This window comes from Salvelinus sp. IW2-2015, linkage group LG5, assembly GCF_002910315.2.
Source record: "Salvelinus sp. IW2-2015 linkage group LG5, ASM291031v2, whole genome shotgun sequence".
NCBI classification, from domain to species: domain Eukaryota; kingdom Metazoa; phylum Chordata; class Actinopteri; order Salmoniformes; family Salmonidae; genus Salvelinus; species Salvelinus sp. IW2-2015.
This window is the reverse complement of record NC_036844.1, coordinates 11,232,100-11,253,081: the sequence shown is the minus strand read 5'-3', so window position 1 is coordinate 11,253,081 and position 20,982 is coordinate 11,232,100. Positions and strand designations below refer to the sequence as shown.

Below are 20,982 nucleotides of genomic sequence, written 5' to 3'. Positions count from 1 at the left end.
AATGTTTAGGTTGTTACGAGTGTATTGATATACACCACCGTTCAAAAGTTTAGGGACACTTAGAAATGTCCTTGAAAGAAAAGCACATTTTCTGTCCATTAAAATAACATCAAATTGATCAGAAATACAGTGTAGACATTGTTAATGTTGTAAATGACTATTGTAGCTGGAAACCGCTGATTTTTTATGGAATATTTGCATAGGCGTACAGAGGCCCATTATCAACAACCATCACTCCTGTGTTCCAATGGCACGTTGTGTTAGCTAATTCAAGTTTATAATTTGAAAAAGCTAATTGATCATGAGAAAACCCTTTTGCAATTATGTTAGCACAGCTGAAAACTGTTGTCCTGATTAAAGAAGCAATAAAACTGGCCTTCTTTAGACTAGTTGAGTATCTGGAGCATCAGCATTTGTGTGTTCAATTACAGGCTCAAAATGTCCAGAAACAAAGTACTTTCTTCTGAAACTTGTCAGTCTATTCTTGTTCTGAGAAATGAAGGCTATTCCATGCAAAAAAATTGCCAACAAACTGAAGATCTGGTACAACGCTGTGTACTACTCCCTTCACAGAACAGCGCAAACTGGCTCTAACCAGAATAGAGTGGGAGGCCCCGGTGCACAATGGAGCAAGAAGACAAGTACATTAGGGTGCCTAGTGGAGCCGGGGTCTGGTGGCGATCTGCTTTTCGTCGATACCTGGAGGTAGTCTTGAGGAGGGCCGACCGGGCTCTCCTGCAGGTACGACAGCGGCAGACAAACATCTGGGCAGAAGGTATGCTGACCTCTTCTTCCTGCTCAGGGAAGAGCAGGGGCTGATATCCCAGGGAACACTCAAKATGTGATAGGGCCGCGGCAGAGCAGGGGAGGGTGTTGCAAGCGTATTCGACCCACACAAGCTGCTGGCTCCAGGTGGTGGGGTTGGCAGAGACCAGGCAGCGCAGAGTATTCTCAAGGTCCTGTGGAGACATCAGGAACCATGGTAGACCACCAAAGCATTGTCGCACAAAAGCCAGGGTCCGACGGGAGCCCAGGTGGCAGGCAAGCCTGGAGGAGTGGGCCCACTTCAGGACCGTGAAGCAAGACCACGTCAGGCACGAACATCCGGTTATCTGGACCCCCCCGGGGTTTGGCTGGAAACGCTGCGCCTCCTGATCCTGCTTCCCTATTCCCCATCTGAGTGCCGTCGCCAGGCATGAGGTGGGAAGGATGGTCTCAGGTTCCGGGGTGGTAATCGTGGGACTATAGCAGCGTGAGAGTGCATCCGGCTTGACATTCTTGGATCCCGGCCAGTAGGAGAGGGAGAAGTTAAACCGGGTGAACAGTAGGGCCCACCTAGCCTGCAATTGAGGCGCAGAGATTTATTCCAGGTTATGGTGGTCGGTCCACAAAATGAATGCATGTTCCACCCCCTCCAGCCAGTGCCTCCACTCCTCCACCGCCATCTTCACCGTGAGAAGCTCATGATTCCCAACATCATAGTTCCTCTCKGTGGCATTGAGGTGGTGGGAGAAGAATGGATGTAACTTGAGGCCCAGTGCAGACCGCTCGGGCAGGACACTCCGACATCCCACTCCGACATCTGAAGCATCGGTCTCCACTACAAACTGGCGGGACGGGTCAGGATGAACCAAGATGGGAGCTGTGCTGAAGCAGTGTTTGAGATCCTGGAACGCCCAGTCAGCAGCTGGGGACCACGTGAACGGAATCTTGGGAGAGGTGAGTTCAGACAAGGGGTAGCCAGGGTGTTGTAGCCCAGAAGAAAGCGACAATGAAAGTTGGCGAAACCAAGGAACCGCTGCAGCTGTACTCTGGACGTAGGCTGGGGCCAATCCACCACCGCTCTCACCTTCCCAMGATCCATCTGTATGCTCCCTGCAGCGATGATGTAACCCAGAAAGGTGATGGTGAAGAGATGGATTTCACACTTCTCTGCTCTTACAAAAAGCTGGTTATCCAGGAGGCATTGGAGAACCTGTCGGATGTGGAGCACGTTTTCTTGGGTGGAAAAAACAAAAACCGTCCCTCTGTGGAATGAGTTTGACACCCCTTGGTTTACACAGGCAACTCAATTCTGATCTTTTTTTTACTCATTTGTATTTTGACAAATCAGATCAGCTATGAAAAAGATCTGATGTCAAAAGATCTGATGTGATTGGTCAAAAGGTAAAGGAGTGTAAACACATAGTGTGACTGCTTGGTTTAAACTTAAACAGTTTGGCTGCATACATTTTACAAGCAAAGTATGCCATCAAGTGGACAAAATGTAAATCACCTTGTAATACACTACTTTGTAATAAACTACAATCTGTAGGTGTCAGTGTTGTGCCATCTGATCTGGCCCACTTTCATCCCCAGTAGGCTACTGTTGTATCATCCATCATAACTAATACTAACTGTATCAAACAAAGGCAAAAACAGCAAGTACAAAATAATTAATTCATGACTTACTAAATGTATTGTAGTATTTTCACCATTTATTAGGATCCCTAGGCCTCCTGGGGTCCAGACAGGAATACAACAATTACATCAAAACAACAGCCTACATCATAAATTAAACAATACATCATTCAATACATTATTACATTATTATTCAATTTTTTTTACAATATAACATTTACAATAGTACAATATTACAATGTGTGTGTGTGTGTGTAGAAGTGTCTGTTTTAGAGTGTGTGTGCGTATGTGTGTCTCTTCCACAGTAGGTTGTCAGCATCTTAATTGGGGAGAACGGGCTCGTGGTAATGGCTGGAGAGGAATTAGTGGAATCGTATCAAATTCCATTTGCTCCGTTCCGGCCATTATTATGAGCCGTTCTCCCCTCAGCAGCCTCCTGTGGTCTCTTCACAGTTCGCGTTGTGCCGTGAGATGTTGTTTTATCTGTTTCAACCTGATTTTACTGATAGCTTGATATACTTACTTGATGTGGAAGAGAGTTCCATGTAGTCATGGCTCTATATAGTACTGTGCAATTCCCAGAGTTGGTTCTGGACTTCGGGAATGTGAAGAGACCCATGGTGGCATGTCTCGTGGGGTATGTATGGGTGTCTGAGCCGTGTATTAGCTGTTTGAACAGACAGTTCGATGCTTTCAACAAGTCAATACCTCTCACCAAGACAAGTAGTGATGCAGTCAATCTCTCCTCTACTTTCAGCCAGGAGAGATTGACATGCATGTTATTATTAGCCCTCAGTGTAAATTTAATGGCCAGCCGTGCTGTTCTGTTCTGGCACTTGACCGTATACAGTCGTGGCCAAAAGGATTGGCACCCTTGTACTATTTTTAAATAATGCACAATTTCTTCCAGAAAACTGTTGAAATTAAAACATATTTTGGTATCCACATGTACAGTTGAAGTCGGAAGTTTATATACACCTTAGCCAAATAAATTTAAATTCAGTTTTTCACAATTCCTGACATTTAATCCTAGTAAAAATTCCCTCTCTTAGGTCAGTTAGGATCACCACTTTATTTTAAGAATGTGAATTGTCAGAATAATAGTAAAGAGAATGATTTATTTCAGCTTTTATTTCTTTCATTACATTCCTAGTTGGTCAGAAGTTTACATACACTCAATTAGTATTTGGTCGCATTGCCTTTAAATTGTTTAACTTGGGTCAAACATTTCGGGTAGCGTTCCACAAGATTCCCACAATAAATTGAGTGAATTTTGGCCCATTCCTCCTCACAGAGCTGGTGTAACTGAGTCAGGGTTGTAGGCCTCCTAGCAAGCACACACTTTTTCAGTTCTGCCCACAAATGTTCTATGGGATTGAGGTCAGGGCTTTGTGATGGCCACTCCAATACCTTGACTTTGTTGTCCTTAAGCCATTTTGCCACAACTTTGGAAGTATGCTTGGGGTCATTGTCCATTTGGAAGACCCATTTGCGACCAAGCTTTAACTTCTCTAGGGTATGGGGCAGCATTCGGAATTTTGGATGAAATGCATGCCCAAATTAAACTGCCTGCTTCTCGGGCCCAGAAGATATGATATGCATATAACTGGTAGATATGGATAGAAAACACTCTAAAGTTTCCAAAACTGTTAAAATAGTGTCTGTGAGTATAACAGAACTGATTTGTCAGGCAAAAACCTGAGAAAAATCCATTCAGGAAGTAGTTTTTTGGGGGTTTTGTAGTTTTCTATTCAATGCCATTACAGTATCRATTGACTTAGGACTCAAATTGCAGTTTCTATGTCTTCCACTAGATGTCAAAAGTCTTTAGAAATTGTTTCAGGCTTGTATTCTGAAAAATGAGGAAGTAAGAGCAGTCTGAATGAGTGGACCCTAAAGTATCACAGAGTTTTTTCATGCYCGAGACCGAGAGAGTGCCTTTCTTGTTTATCTTTTAAATTGACGACGTTATTGTCAGGTTGAAATATTATCGATTATTTAGGCTAAAAACAACCTGAGGATTGAATATAAACATCGTTTGACATGTCTCTATGAACTTTACGGATACAATTTGGATATTTTTGTCTTCCTGTTTTGACTGCGTTTGAGCCTGTGGATTAGTGAAGAAAACGCGCAAACAAAACGGAGGTTTTTGGATATAAAGAGACTTTATCGAACAAAAGGAACATTTATTGAGTAAATTAATGTCTACTGAGTGCAACCATATGAAGATCATCAAAGGTAAGGAATTCATTTTATCTCTATTTCTGACATGTGTAACTGTTCTACTTGGCTGCCTACTGTTTGTAATGAATTTGTCTTGTGGGCTATGTTCTCAAATGAATCGAAAGTATGCTTTCGCCGTAAAGCATTTTTTAAATCTGACACGCGTGGTTGGATTCACAAGAAGTTAATACTTTAAACCTATGTTAAATATAGTTTTGTTTTCTGAATTTCTATAATGAAATATTCTGGATTTGAATTTGGCGCCCAGCAGTTTTCACTGGCTGTTGAGAGGTGGACGCTACCGTCTCACGTGCCCAAGAGAGGTTAACTTCCTGACTAGTGTCTTGAGATGTTGCTTCAATATATCCACACAATTTTCTTCCTCATTGATGCCATCTATTTTGTTGAAGTGCACCAGACCCTCCTGCAGCAAAGCACCCCAACAACTATGAGGCTGTCAACCCGTGGTTCACGGTTCGATATGTGTTCTTTTGGTTTGGCAAGCCTCCCCCTTTTCCCCCACCAGCATAATACTGGTCATTATGGCCGCAAACAGTTAGTATTTGTGTTTCATCAGAACCAGAGGACATTTCTCCTCAAAAAGTACGATCTTGTCCCCATTGCATTGCAAAACCGGTTTAGTCTGGGCCTTTTTTATGGCGGGTTGGACCGCAAGTGCTTCTCCTTGCTAGAGTGGCCTTTCAGGTTATGTCGATATAAGGACTTGTTTTACTGTAGATTATAGATACTTTTTAACCTGTTTCCGTCAGCATCTTCACAAGGTCCTTTGCTGTTTTCTTGGATGATTTGCACTTTAGCACACCAAAGTGCATTCATATCTCTAGGAGGACAGAAACGAGTCTCTTCGCTGAAGCGTGTATGACAGCTGCGGTTTCCCAATGGGTGTTTATACTTGGCATACTATTGTTAGTTGTACAGATGAACATGGTACCTTCAGGCGTATGGGAATTGTTCCAGGATGAACCATACTTGTGGAGGTCTACATTTTGTTTTTGAGAGTCTTGGCTGAGTTTCTTTTGATTTTCCCATGATGTCAAGCAAAGAGGCACTGAGTTGAAGGTAGGCCTTGAAATACATCCACAGGGTACACCTCCAATTGACTCAAATGATGTCAATTGGCCTATCAGAAGCTTCTAAAGCCATGACATAATTTTCTGGAATTTCCAAGCTGTTTAAAGGCACAGTCAACTTAGTGTATGTAAAACTTCTGACCCACTGGAATTGTGATACAGTGAATATAAGTGAAATAATCCGTCTGTAAACAATTGTTGAAAAAATTACTTGTGTCATGCACAAAGTAGAGTGTCCTAACCGACTTGCCAAAACTATAGTTTGTTAACAAGAAATTTGTGGAGTGGTTGAAAAACGAGTTTTAACGACTCCAACCTAAGTGTATGTAAACTTCCAACTTCAACTGTATGTCTTTGCTTTGCAGTTGAACAAAACAAAAACCTCTGAATAATTTACTAAATGTTAGCTTATTCCAAAAAGAAATCCTAAATTGGCCCAGACAATATTATTGGCACCTTCTAGAAGTAGTTAGAAATAATTAGATTTCAAGCAGGGGTTCACCTTTACTTTGGAATTGAATTCACCTGTGGTGAGTTGCAGGTGCCTGCAATATAAAAACCACTCATTCAACCAGTTTAAATAGAGAAAAGGACTAATTCTCCTGTTTTGTGTCACTGTGTGTACCACAATGAGCATGGAGAAATGAAAGAAAACCAGAGAATTATCTGAGGAGGTCAGACATAAGATTGTAGCCAAGCATGTACAATCTCAAGGCTACAAGTCCATCTCCAGAGACCTTGATGTTCCTGTTTCCACCGTACGTAATGTTATCAAGAAGTTTAAGGCCCATGCCACTGTAGCCAACCTCCCTCGATGTGGCCACAAGAGAACTTGATGGAAGATTTCAGCAAAGGATTGTTTCAATAGTGGAGAAAGCACCTTGATCATCTGTCACACAGATTGAAGCTGACCTTCAGACACAAGGTACGGCAGCTTCAACTCGCACCCACCGTCGCCAACTCAATGAAAGAGGGTTATATGGTAGGAGTCCCAGGAGAACCTCACTGCTTAGAGAGAGACATAATAAAGCCTGACTTGTCAAGGATCCCCCTGGTACTACTGCTCATTCTGTTCACCAGCTCCGMAGTTCTACGTCACCCATTACCACCAACCCTGGACTGTCTTGTCTCATTACGCACACCTGGTTTCCATTCCCCCTGATTAGTATATGTATATATGTGCCCTCTGTTCCCCATTGTCCTTCTTGGGCTACCTCATATCCACGTACGGAGTGGAGATGGAGGAGCAACGCGTCAGCGCAGTCAGGTCATGGCCCATCTCCAACTCCGTGAAAGCAGTCCAGCGATTCCTGGGATTCGCCAACTATTTCCAGAGGTTCATCCGGGGCTTCAGTACAGTGGTCGCGCCTCTTACCTCCCTGCTGAGAGGAGGTCCCCAGCTGCTTCGTTGGATGGCGGAGGCAGAAAGGTCGTTGGAGACACTAAAGGCACGCTTCACCACTGCTCCCATGCTGGCACATTCTGACCCCTCGCTCCCCTTCATCGTCAAGGTTTTACTGTCAGGACCTGCCGGGGGAGTAGGAGAATTTTCTACCTTGGGCTGAGTACGGGCAGAATTCCCTCTGCCACTCCTCCACCAACCTCATTCCTTTCCAGTGCGTGTAGGGGGTATCAGCCGGCCCTGGCACCTTGGCATTCGAGCCAGACCGAGGCCCCTGCCATGGACGAGTGATTTCGGGGCGCTAAGGAGACCTGGAACGCTGCTTACATTCGTCTCCAGTGGGCCGTGCGTCGGCACAAGGAACAGGCTGACCGCCACGGCAGTGAGGCGCCTGTTTTCTCTCCAGGCGACCGTGTCTGGCTTTCCACCCGGAACCTGCCCTTCCGCCTGCCCTGCCGGAAGCTGAGCCCACGGTTTGTGGGGCCGTTTAAAGTCCTGAGGAGGGTTAATGAGGTAACCGTTTGCAACTCCCTGCTGATTACCGCATTAAACCGACTTTTCTTGTGTCTCTCCTCAGGCCAGTGGTGCCTGGTCCCATCGCTAAGGTTGGACTCAGTGACGCCCTGCCTCCTCCTCTGGACATCGAAGGAGGTCCACCGTAATCGGTCCATAAAGTCCTGGATTCGTGGCATCGGGCGGGGCGTCTCCAGTACTTCATCGACTGGGAGGGATATGGCCCAGAGGAGCGGTGCTGAGTTCCTGCAGTGGACATCCTGGACACTTCGCTGACCATTTTCAGCGTTGGCACCCTGACCGACACGCACCGCATCCCTGTGATCGGAGGGGGGGGGGGGGTACTGTAACAGATCCCCCCGGTACTGCTGCTCATTCCGTTCACCAGCTCTGGAGGTCTACGTCACCTGCCTTCTAGGCGTCACTGAACTGGATCATTACCACCAACCCCGGACTGTCTTGTCTCATTACGCACACCTGGTTCCCATTCCCCCTGATTAGTATGTGTATATAGGTGTCCTCTGTTCCCCATTGTCCTTGTCGATTATTGTCCCATGTCCATTGGTCTTTGAGTACCTGTGCTCTGTTGTATCAGCGTTTGTGCTACCGGTTATTGTGCACTTGTTATTACGGGTCTCGTCCTGTGTATTAGTTAGAGGTTTACACTTCGCTCTTTTGTTTGGGTTACATCCCTGTGTTATTTATATATATATATTTATATATATATATGTGTTTGTTTTGGGCTTAGTCCCTGTCGTTTTCATGACATACTTTATTTTGGGTGGAGAAATAAAACCCCCTATTACGTATTCCTGTGCCTGTCTCCTATCATTATACAGCGTGACATGACTACAGTTTGTCAAAACACACCTGAACATGCCAAAATCCTTCTGAGAGAATGTCCTGTGGACAGATGAGACCAAATCAGAGCTTTTTAGTAAAGCACACACTCTCTATGTCTACAAAAAAACAAAATGAAGCCTTCAAAGAAAAGAACACCTTCCGTACAGTCAAACATGGACGAGGCACCAGTGATGTTTTGGAGTTGCTTTGCTGCCACTGGCACTGGGTTTCTTGAACGTGTACATGGCATCATGAAATCAGGAGAATACCAAGTCATTTTGGAGTGCTATGTCAGACCAAGTGTCAGAAAGCTGGTTCTCCGTCGAAGGTCTTCCAGCAGGACAATGACCTCAAACACACTTCAAAAAACACCCAGGAATGGTTCAAGACAAAACGCTGGACTGTTCTGAAGTGGCCAGCAATGAGTCCAGATCTAAATCCCATTGAAAACTTGTGGAGGGATCTGAAAACAGCAGTTGGGAGAAGACACCCTTCAAATCTGGGAGAACTGTAGCAGTTTGCACAAGAGGACTAGGCCAAACTGCCAGTACAGAAGCACTTGATTGCAGTTATTTTGACCAAAAGCTGTGCTACCAAATATTAAGTCTAGGGTGTCAGTAATTTTGTCAATGCCATTTCTGTTTATTTTCTGATTTAAATGGATATATTCAGTTCTGAATCAAAAACAAAGGTTCTGTAATATTAACAGTGAAATAAAGAATTATGGAGACCAAATACTTTGGTTAATCTCAACATTTTTTGGGGAAATTTGAAAAAAGTGCAAGGGTGCCAATATCTTTGGCCATGACTGTAACTGGGCAGTAGTTCAGGTGTGATAAAACTAGGGCCTGTAAGACTTGTTTAGTTGATTGTGATGTCAAAACAGCAGAGCAGTGCTTTATCACGGACAGACCTCTCCCCATCTCAGTCACCATTGCATCAATATGTTTTGACCATTTCAGTTTACAATCGAAGGTTACACCAAGCAGTTTAGTCTCCTCAACTTGCTCAATTGCCACATTATTCATTACAAGATTTAGATTAAGTTTAGGGCTTAGCAACTGATTTGTCCCAAATACAATGCTTTTAGTTTTTTTATATATTTAGGAGTAGCTTATTACTTTTCACCCATTCTAAAATGGACTGCAACTCTTTGTTAAGTGTTGCAGTGATTTCACTTTGTGGTAGCTGACGTGTATAATGTTGAGCCATCAGTGTARATAGATACACTGGTAATGTAGGCCTGATAATGTAGGCCCATAGTCTACATTGACTTATTATAGAGAGCAAGTGTTATCAAATCAAATGTTATTCGTCACCTGCACCGAAAAAAAAGTATATATATATATATACTTTGTTATGACAACAAATGATTGCTTGACAGGGGATGCAACTGTTACTAATTGTGTTATTATTTATAACACATTAACAAAGGGTTCTATTAACAGAGGTTTGATTAAATGAAATAGGGATTTGTACGTTGATCTTTTTTCCTAATTCTGCGTCACCACGTCTACTGCGTGTCCCACGTGCAGATGTTTACGCTCCTCGTGCAGAACTACGTCATAGTAACTCGCAGTTGGAAGAAAAACGTTGGAAAGAGGGAAAGATGCGACATCAAAACAACAACAAATTGTCGAACCGAACAAAGGGACAGTTCCTGGACAATATCTCCCGGTTGTCTTTAGACTAACAACATATCAGACACAGTAAAAACAGTATTTCCGAAGGGGGGTTTTGTTCAGAAAAACCCTCCCCCGAATTTCACTGCACGCATCTCTCTGGCGTTTACTGCTTGTAAACAGATCCTCCTCTCTTGACGTCGATGGGAACCGTGGCTCTGCATTGATTGTCTGTAACGTTAGTCGCACAAAGGGAGCCAGCCAACGCATGTAGCAGACAGGTGAGCGAGGCAGGTGGAGCGATGACAAGCCTGGCAACTAACAATAATAATTCGACTTTTACGGCTTTCGTGGCWGTTTTGTTCATATGGATGTAACGTTAGTCGAGCAATTTAACGGGCATATCTTCTTCAACTTGACGTTTGATTTGATGAAATTCTGCGTAACGTTCAGGGGGTAGCTAATCAACTCTCCAAGCTTCTAAACAAAGCGAGCCACGGTTGTTTTTTTGTAATCTTCTCGGTTAGCTAGTCTTTTTAGCCTCAACGACGAACTGTGATAAGGGGTACCGGTATTCGTTTGTGAGCTCTTTAGCTCCGTTTTTACTGGCTGGATGAGATGTCATTCATGATGGAGGATTCTGTAGAGTCGGACTGGGTGGCCGTTCGACCAAATGTTTTCGACGAAAAGGAAAGACACAAATTCGTTTTTATCGTCGCTTGGAACGAGATCGAGGGAAAGTTCGCCATAACCTGCCACAATAGAACAGTACAGAAACGGTCTGCGTTTCGGGATTCGCTCTTGGAAGACGTCGAATGCGACCTCGCATCCCCCGCCACTCTAGCGCCGGAGGCAGACAAACGCAAAACTCCACTAAAAAGTCCCACCAAAAGAAAAGATGACAACTCCGCATTGATTAAAGTTCGATCTAATGTCAAACCGAAAGGGAAAAGTCCGACAAAGAGCCCCATTCGAGAGAATACAGCCGCGGTGGGTGCCTCGTCAATGCCAGCCGAGAGTGTTATCAAAACACTTACGTTAGGGTCATGGGACATCGTGCCCTCTAAGATGACCGACATCGAGGTCTTGGAACCAGCGGATGTCTCTGGGTTGCCTCGCTCCTCGGACGATGGCGACGGAGAGGAGTCGGATAGCAGCCGAGAGGGCTTCAGCTGGGCAGGTCTGTTCGCCTTCCAGGACGTGCGGGCAGCCCACYTCCAGCTCTGCGCTGTCAACTCGGACCTGGAGCCCTGTCTGCCCCCTTTCCCCGAGGAGCAGTCAGGCATGTGGACGGTGCTATTTGGGGCCCCTGAGGTGTCTCAACGGGAGACGGACGCTCTGTGTTACCAACTACAAGTGTACCTGGGCCATGCTCTGGACACATGCGGCTGGAAGATTCTTGCCCAGGTGCTATTTACAGAGAGTGATGACACAGAAGAGTACTATGAGAGTTTGAGTGAGCTGAGACAGAAAGGATATGAGGAGGCTCTCCAGCGGGCCAAGAAACGTCTCCAAGAGGTAAATTTAACTACACACCAATCTCTCAGCACCCATGTGTTTATGGGGAATGGCTAGTCTCCAGACAAAAATAAKATTGCAAGAGTAGCTACATTAATCTTCTACTGCTCAGCATGATAAACACTGAACCAGAATCTGGTTTCACAGGAGACGTAGAATATGGCGATTCTTCTTTAAGCCCAGGAAGAAGCCATTCAACTTGCCATTAACCAGCTTTTCAAGCTTAATAATGTCAAAATAAGTTTGGTACTTATTAAAAAATAGACTTTCATATAAGTGTATGAACGTCATATCAATTTCTTGTTTCTCCCGCACTACACGGAATGCAATAATATTTCATGTAAGTATACCATATAGCGTATGTTTTTACAGGGATTGTATATTTCTAGATAGGCTTTATTTTGTGTATTTTAATTCCAATGCTAGTATGGCAGGAGGTGCAGAAGAGGTGGATTTGGTGCATGCGCACTTGGTCAAAAARAATACTTATATTATTTTCTAACAAGGCATTTTTTCGGTTGCATGTAACTTTTTATTTAAACCTTTTTTGGAAGCACATACAGCTTGACACGCTGCTGAATGGCAAGTTGAACGGCTGCTTTCTGGGCTTAAAGGAGAATCGCTATGTTCAGCGTCTCCTGTAAACCCAGATTATGGTTCAGATAAACACTAGAAAATTGTTGACATTCAATTTAAAAGCAAGATAATTTATTTGAATCCATCATACCACCAGCAGACATTCTGAGTCTCACAATGAAGAATAGTTATTGTTCCACATGTAGGAAAATGCCTGGAGAAATTCCTGACACACTTTACTGTTATTATTTTGTTAATCTGGCATTACTGTACAAGGAACATGTTGATCACTTTGTTTCCCAGTCAAGCTTAAATGCACATGCAGGCCTGTACTTTGAACACACACACAAACACACACATTGTTTCCATTGGCTGATGAGGTCCAAAGTGCATGTCAGGGGCACTCGACCACATGGTCGTCTCTCCCTCTCCTCCCTCTCTTTCTCCACCTTTCCCTTTGTTTTTCTGTAAGCCTCAGAGCAACCATCTGTTGCTCTACACGCCACAGTCCCAGGCCTGTAATATGATCTGGCCCCTGCCATGACACTCCAGTTGGCTGTTTAGGGGAGGGGAGTTCATTGTTACTGTTGGATAATGGGGTAGGGAATCCTCTACACTAGAGTCATGGAGTTTCAGCAAATGTGGTTTGAGAGTGAGAATTTGAATGATAACACCAAAAGTTCCAAACGAGGGACCAAAGAAAGGACAATCAACATTATAGTAACAAAAGCCAGCTCTTATAGGGCTGGATGGGTGAACCTCCTTTAGGGCAGGTCCTACTATCACCCTGTCTGTGTAAGTGCCAGGGGGGAAGGGTGGAAACTGTAAAAACTAACTGTGCCTCCCTCTATCTATATATATCTATCTCTCTCCCTTTATCTCTCCATCCCCTTTTCTTTGTCTTCTCATCTCTCTGTCATTGTTTGATTGTTTGAGTCAGAGACCACAGAACAGCTGGGCAGGCTAGGACAGGGCTAAGTCAGGTCATAACTAACTAACAGGGATAAGAGTATATAAGAATCAATGTTATTCATAAAAACAAGCAGGCTATTGCCTTGGCTTACTCTCACACTCGGCTCTGGTTTATGAGGACTAGGTTGTTTACAGTAGGCTACATCACAGCCATCCTGTCCCGTTACAGGGTAATAAACAAATGATTCTCTTGTAATAGCTCTTTGTCTAAACCTGGACTGAATTGTGTTATATGAAGAGTAGTGATGGGGGGGATCTATACAGTTACATATCAGGATATGATTTTTTTAACCATATATGCCTATCATAACGTATCATTTTGACAATATTGCAAGATTATTTTTTGCGCTAGTTGAATGTACCTGCACCAAATTCCATACTTTTTTCTTCATAGCTTGTTCTCCATCTTCTTTTTTAATAGGGAGCCAATTAGTTTTCAGCACTTTTATTTCCATGACTGATAAACTTGTTTTCCCATGCTCTCTCTTGTCCCTTTGCAGCAGACCAAAACAATCACAGTATCAAATCTCATTCCATATATCATGAGAATTGCAATACGTATGGAATTGACACCTAAGTATTAGTGATGCACCGATATGACATTTTTGGCCAATACCGATATCCAATATTTAAATATATATTTTTTTAGCAGCCTTTTAAGCATTCTAGTACAGTTAAATAGTTAACACACAGACATGGACGCAGCGGTCTAAGGCACTGCATCTCAGTGCAAGAGGCGTCACTACAGTCCCTGGTTCGAATCCAGGCTGTATCACATCCGGCCGTGATTGGGAGTCCCATAGGGCGGTGCACAATTGGCCCAGCGTCGTCCGGGTCTGGCTGGGTAGACCGTCTATGTAAATAAGAATTTGTTCTTAATTGACTTGCCTAGTTAAGTAAAGGTTACACACACACCACACTGACCAAAACGTTATTTTGTTGGCATTTATGTATGTCCCCATTACCAGTAAAACATAATCAAAACCTATTTCTTTCACTTACTTGCTGTTTCGTTGTTCAGTTGTTTCATTCTCAACCAGGATTTCTATGGAACGCCGCTTGGGTCTTTACGTGTCCAAAAATATACTATTTAACACTATTTGACGTGTCAAATAAGTTTGTTGACCAATCAGGACCTGAATATGACAGCACGTCACATAATTTAACGCGTTCATTAATTTTTTACCTAGTATAAGAATAAGGAAAATTACTGCAGTTTCTACTGGTCATTGTTTTCAGGCTGGGTTGTATTGGTGCTAGGTAGGTACCAAGCTAAAGCTAGCTACCCCAGAAGTTGCGGTCTAACAAATGATGCTTTATTACCAAGGCGGTATTATAAACACATAGTTTGTGGCCGGTGTTTGCTTGTTTGCTGACTTTTTTGTACAGCTTTGACAGTGCTACTGTATCTTTTTTGACACGCAAAGACCCAAACGGCATTCCATAGTATGCATGTCGTGAAGCTAATAGCAGTAATGCTATTACTGTGTAACTCCGGTAGGGCAGCATCGGAAAAATAGCACTTGGTAGTGTTAACCGATGCTCGACCAGTCGGCGAAGGCCAACATCACCCACGACAAAGAACGGCTGATTGTCAAGGGCAATGAATTCCATTATCTTGGCTTTAATGGATTTTGCCTTTGAGTTGTCTCGCTGAAATTTTGTTACTCTTTTAAATGACTGCTTGACTTGTTGACTGCTCGATCCACACAGCAGATGTGGTTGGCTAGTTTAGGAATGCTACGTGGCGTCATTACCGTCATGTACCGTCGTTATATAGGTATGCACGTCAGCTTTGACATCGGTTTTGCACATCGGGCGTTAGCTAGACATCCGATATGTTCACCGATATGTCGTGCATCCCTACTAAGTATCGTGAGAATATTGTATCGTGAGGTCCCTGGCAATTCCCAGCCTTTTATTTGATGGAGAAACTTGGATAAGAATGATGGCAGGATGAGGATAAAAATTAGGGATGTAAATCGGTTWGCCATCAAATACATTTTTAATGCTTATCAGTCTATAGGTTAATTTGCATCATTTTGTGGAATTAAATTGGCGCGTGTGTATTTTTGTTAGTCGTCATGCGTTTTATTTATCACACTCGCACAGCATACAGACCCTAGTTTGAAGAGCGGAATAGCCTACCACCTGACAGTGCGAAAGTAGCTCCTCAAAAAGCCTGTAGGCTACTGGAGTGAAGCCCAGTCATTGCGCAACAAATAACAATTCTAAATGAAATCGCGTGTTAAAAACTTTGGTGGCCACGATTTAAAAAGTAGCTATTTTTTATTTCTCAATCTCAACTCGTAAAGCGCCCCACCCATTTGCCATTCGGTTGCATAGGCTATAGCCGGCCTACCATTGACTATCAGCGCGTCACCCACCACTTTGCAACGTGAGCTTGAGGCAGTATAATTGTTTGAAACCTGAACGGTTTACTTCACTTCAAATAATGAGGCATGTCTTACCTTGCTTCAAAGTAGCCTGGCCAAAATCCAACCATAGAAATGTGGAGGCAGTTATTTTATAAAGACTTCCTCATGCCATTTCTTTCCTGTTCTATTGGTTTTCATATCAACTTTCTTTCATTGTCCAGATGCCAAAGGCACAATCCTAGTCATATTAGAAACCCATCATAGTAGTTGCTATTAGAGACCTCCTCTTTCTAAGTTTCTAACAGATGTTTAACTCTGTCAGATATGGAACTGCTCACATTAGGTGTGCAGTTTAGAGCTGTGTTTTCCTGCAAATAAAGTTATTTTGGGCCTAACCTTTTCACCCGCCTTCCCGCCTTGGTACGACTCCAATTGTTAGGCTGGAAACATAAGCATCTCGTCATTATATATACAAATCTCTGATAGTGTTTTCTGTTGGCGAAGTCATTTTACCGGTTAATGAGGTTCAGTTAGTTGGTAGCAAAATTGACGGAAATGTGCATCCTTATAGCAATCGAGTCTATTACTGGAGACATTGTGTGATTCCCTGTTGCTGTGGTGACCTGGTTTGACTCCGTAAGGTGTTACTTCCTCAGAGAGATGGGGAGAGGGAGACACACTGTGTTTTCATATTGTAGGTACTGGCAGGTGTGTGTGGAGGTTGCTGAAAGTGACCTCACATCCTCCGCCACAAACATAATAAAAGTGAGCGTAATCGTGTGTSCCTGTGTGCTCGCGCATGTTTAGTTTTTTTTGCGGGGGATTCCGTGGTTTGATTTTGCTTGAGCTGTAGGGAGTGGTTCGTGGCCCAAGAGAATGCACTACACCACACCTAATAATAATTCACGACAGGCCAGACAGACATCTCACAGAGTAGGACAAAGAGAACTCCTCTCTGAATACAGTGCAGTAAAAGAGGAGGAAACAGAGGGAGAGGAGGCCATTGTATATTAGTAGTGTGGGTTGGTGGTGAAGGCCAAGGACAGAGAGGAGTAAGAGAGCAGCAACTCAATGGACACACAATAGCTTCCTCTGACTGAGGCTGTGGGCTATGATGAGAACGTCACAGCTGATTGAGCTCCGACCTCTGTCAGTCARTGGGTGATGATGTCATTGAGGGAAGACAGTCACTGACTGTGCAGGCCTCCATGCTGATAGTGAGAAGGCCATATGACCAGCTGGGATACGAGTCAGAGAATCACTGGGTTAACTCACTGTGTCCTTATCTCAACCTCTGCCCTGCCTGTCTGCCTGCCTGCACTATGTAAAATGATTCAGTTGTGGGATGCACTGCTTGAGAAGAGAGAGCAGCACTGTGCTAAGGATTTATGGAATAGATTGGAATAGAATGAATAGAGCAATAGTCTTGTTCAATGTCCACACACAATGTGGAAACTTGCCTTTGGCTTCATACACTTTGATCCAGATATTTGCCTAAGCATAACCATCAAAACATCAATAGCACTTGTCAAAAATAACATGGGACTTCAAAAGTAGGCTTCACCATGGAAAATTCAAAGAATGATTTATAGTCTATTAGTTTGTTACCATGAACATTATTACCAGAGGTTATCTGTTCCGAATTTCTGTTCCGAATTTGGGATTTGAAGTTTGATCCGAGTTTTGAGTCAGAGTAACATTAGTTTGTCATAGAAAGGGTTTACAGTAAGCTGGACACTCCCAGTCTGTAAAAGTCATCGAGACTCCTGTAATTACGGCAAACCTCCCTCGCTCCCAGTCCTACACACCCCACTGAGTCTGAGAAGTTTTTACATCTGCACAGCCCAAGATACAGCTTCGATAGCTATCCTAAGCCTTTTCAGCCCTTGTCTGTGGAGTGTTCTTGACGTGAGTGGCGTGCCTGTAGAGGGACACCTCTGGTTGGTTGCTATGGGTTTTAGCCCTGTCGAGTCAGAGCGAATCTGTCCTATATTTCTAAAGGTATTTAATAGGGGTGTAATAGTACACGAATTCGTACCGAACCGTTCGGTACAGGGACCTCGTTTGGGCCAAAATGKATACATTAAAAAATATATATATTTACAAAATAAAAACACTAGGCTTATAGGTTATGCGTACGCTGTGTTGTATGCCTTGAGTATATCTGAGCTGGGAAAAAAACACATTTTGGGCTATTCCGTTAAAACAACTAAAGACTATGCACTAGTGTTGCACAGTATACCGAAACTTCTGAATAACTCACTTGAATAATGCTACACGGCATGTAGAAATGTTGAAAATGTTCATTATTGTTCTCAAAACAATGTCCATACAGGCTAGAACACATTACAATGCAAGAAGATACCGGTAGCTTCCAGCTTGGTAGGCTAKCTATCCTTGCTAGCGCGCAGCTGAAGCCAGCATCAATTCACTATCCCTAGTACTTTGTTTGTGATAATGCAAAATATGCTGATTTCAAAGCTAATTGCCACCAACTTTATTAATTCACATAATCGTTCTCTCTCACATCTCTTCCAAAGATGGTCTATTGCCTTAGCAAACTGCCCCCCTCTTTCCTCGTGAATGACATCATTGCTGTTTAAAGAGAAAGTGTGCACTTGAAGAAATAAGCTACTTCTATGCATATGTTGTTGATCAGTACAATAAAATACACAGCACCTTTGGCAGCTATTAATTACAGCATCGAGTCTGACGCTACAAGCTTGGAACACCTATATTTGGGGAGTTTATCCCATTCTTCTCTGCAGATCTTCTCAAGCTCTGTCAGGTTGGATGGGGAGCGTTGCTGCGCAGATATTTTCAAGTCTCTCCAGAGTTTTATCGGGTTTAAGTCCGGGCTCTGCCTGGGCCATTCAAAGACATTCAGAGACTTGTCAAAATGTGTATGAACCCTGAACATGGCTGCCATAGAATGAAAACTACCATAAAATATGTAAAAATAGGCATCTAGTTGGCACTTTGTGGTTTTTGCACTCAACTGTGTGAAGTTGGAGCTGAGCCAATCAGAGGACTTGGGCGAGAAGAAAAAATCTCTAGCTCTCCTCTCTTGCCCGCCCTCCATAGTCGTAGTACTATCAAAAATTGTGGATAAATGAATAATTTCTTGATCTGTCCTCTTGAACAAGGATATGGATAATATACATCTAGCTGGGTTTTCTATGCATCGTCAAGAACGTACAGCACCGTCAGGTAAGGTTAGGGGGGAGGGATGTGTCTCTTTGTTAACAACAGCTGGTGCGCAATCTCTAATGTTAAGGAAGTCTCTATATTTTGCTCGCCTGAGTCAGAATACCTAAAGATAAGCTACAGACCACACTATTTACCGAGAGAGTTTTCATCTATATTTTTCATAGCTGTCTAGTTATCACCACAAACCGGTGCTGCCACTTAGACCGCACTCAACGACCTGTACAGGGCCATAAGCAAAAAAGAAAATGCACATCCAGAGGCAGCGCTCCTATTGGCCAGTGATTTTTAATACAGGGAAGCTGAAATCCAGCATGTCACCTGTGCAACCAGAGGCGACAACTCTAGACCACCTTTACTCCACACACAGAAACGCATACAAAGCTCTCCCCCGCCCTCCCTTTGGGCAAATCTGACCATAACTGTATCCTCCTGATTCCTGCTTACAAGCAAAAACTCAAACAGGAGGTACCAGTGACTCTTTTAATACGGAAGTGGTCCGATAAAGGTGGAATATATTCCGGGATTCCTCCGATAACATTGAGGAGTTTACCAAATCAGTCACCTGCTTCAGTAACAAGTGCATCGACGACGTTGTTCCCCCAGTGATCGTATGTACATATCCCAACCATAAGTCATGGATTACAGGCAACATTCACACTGAGCTAAAGGCTAGAGCTGCCCCTTTCAAGGAGCGGGACACTAATCCGGACACTTATAAAAAATCACGCTACAACCTCCTACAAGCCATGAAAACAGGCAAAGCATCAATACAGGACAAAGATTGCCCAGTGACGCAAGCCTAACAGATGAGCTAAATAACTTCTATGCTTGGTTTGAGGCTAGCAACACTGAACCATGCACGAAAGCACCAGCTGTTCTCGACGGCTGTGTGATCTCGCTCTCAGCAGCTAATGTAAGACCTTAAGCAGGTTAACATTCACAAGGCTGCGGGGCCAGACGGATTACTAGGACTCGTACTCAGAGCATGCGTTGACCAGCTGGCAAGTGTCTTCACTGACATTTTCAACCTCTCCCTAACCCAGTCTGTAATATCTACATGTTTCAAGCAGACCACCATAGTTCCTGTGCCCAAGAATGCCAAGGTAACAAGTCTATATGACTATTGCCTTGTAGCACTAACATCTGTAGCCATGAAAGGCTTGTCATGGCTCACATCAACACCATCATCCCAGACACACTGGACCCACTACAATTCGCATACCGCCCCAACAGACCAACAGATGATGCTATCTCTATTGCACTCCACTGCCAATCCAACCTAGGTAAGAGGAACACCTATGTGAGAATYATGTTCATTGACTATATCTCCATGTTCAACACCATAGTGCCCTCCTTGCTCATCACTGAGCTCAGGACCCTGGGAATGAACACCCCCACTCTGCAACTGGATCCTGACGGGCCGTCTGCATGTGGTGAGGGTAAGCAAAAACACATCCGCCACGCTGACCCTCAACACGGGGGCCCCTCAGGGGTGCATGATCAGTCCCCTCCGGTACTCCCTGTTCACCCACGACTGCATGGCCACGCATGACTCCAACACCTTCACTAAGTTTGCTGATGACACAACGGTGGTAGGCCTGATCATCGATGACGATGAGACAGCCTATAGGGAGGAGATTAGTGACAACAACCTCTCCCTCAATGTCAGCAAGACAAAGGAGCTGATCGTGGACTACAGGAAACGGACGACCAAGCAAGCCCCCATCCACATTGACGGCACTGTAGTGGAGCGGTTAAAGAGCTTCAAGTTCCTCTGTGTCCGCATCACTGGGGAATTAACTTGGTCCACACACACCAACACAGTCGTAAAAAACGCATGACAACGTCTCTTCCCCCTCAGGAGGCTGACAACATCAGATCCTCAAAAAGTTCTAGAGCTGCACAATTGAGAGCATCTTGACTGACTGCATCACCGCTTGGCATCCGACCGCAAGACACTACAGACTACATCAATGGGGCAGAGCTCCCTGCCATCCAGGACCTCTTTACCAGGCGGTGTCAGAGGAAATGTCACCGGAGCGCTAAGTCTGGGACCGAAAGGCTCCTGAATAGCTTCTACCCCCAAGCCATAGACTGCTGAATAGTTCATCAAATGGCTACCCAGAGTATTTGCATTAACCCTTTTTTGCATGAACTCTCTTGCACTGACTTTATGCACACTCACTGGACTCCCCACACACTACCCACACACTCACACATAAACTCAGCAA

General features: G+C 44.0%; 1 protein-coding gene across 1 annotated transcript in view; it reads left to right on the top strand.

The window, feature by feature from the left end:
- Positions 1–10,028: 10,028 nt before the first annotated feature.
- LOC111963901 (junction-mediating and -regulatory protein) overlaps positions 10,029–20,982 on the top strand; it is a 44,552-nt gene continuing 33,598 nt past the window's right edge. The window contains exon 1 of the mRNA XM_023987466.1: positions 10,029–11,615. Within this exon, the coding sequence (XP_023843234.1) occupies positions 10,716–11,615 (900 nt within the window). The 5' untranslated portion in view covers positions 10,029–10,715. The remainder of the gene's footprint in view (positions 11,616–20,982) is intronic.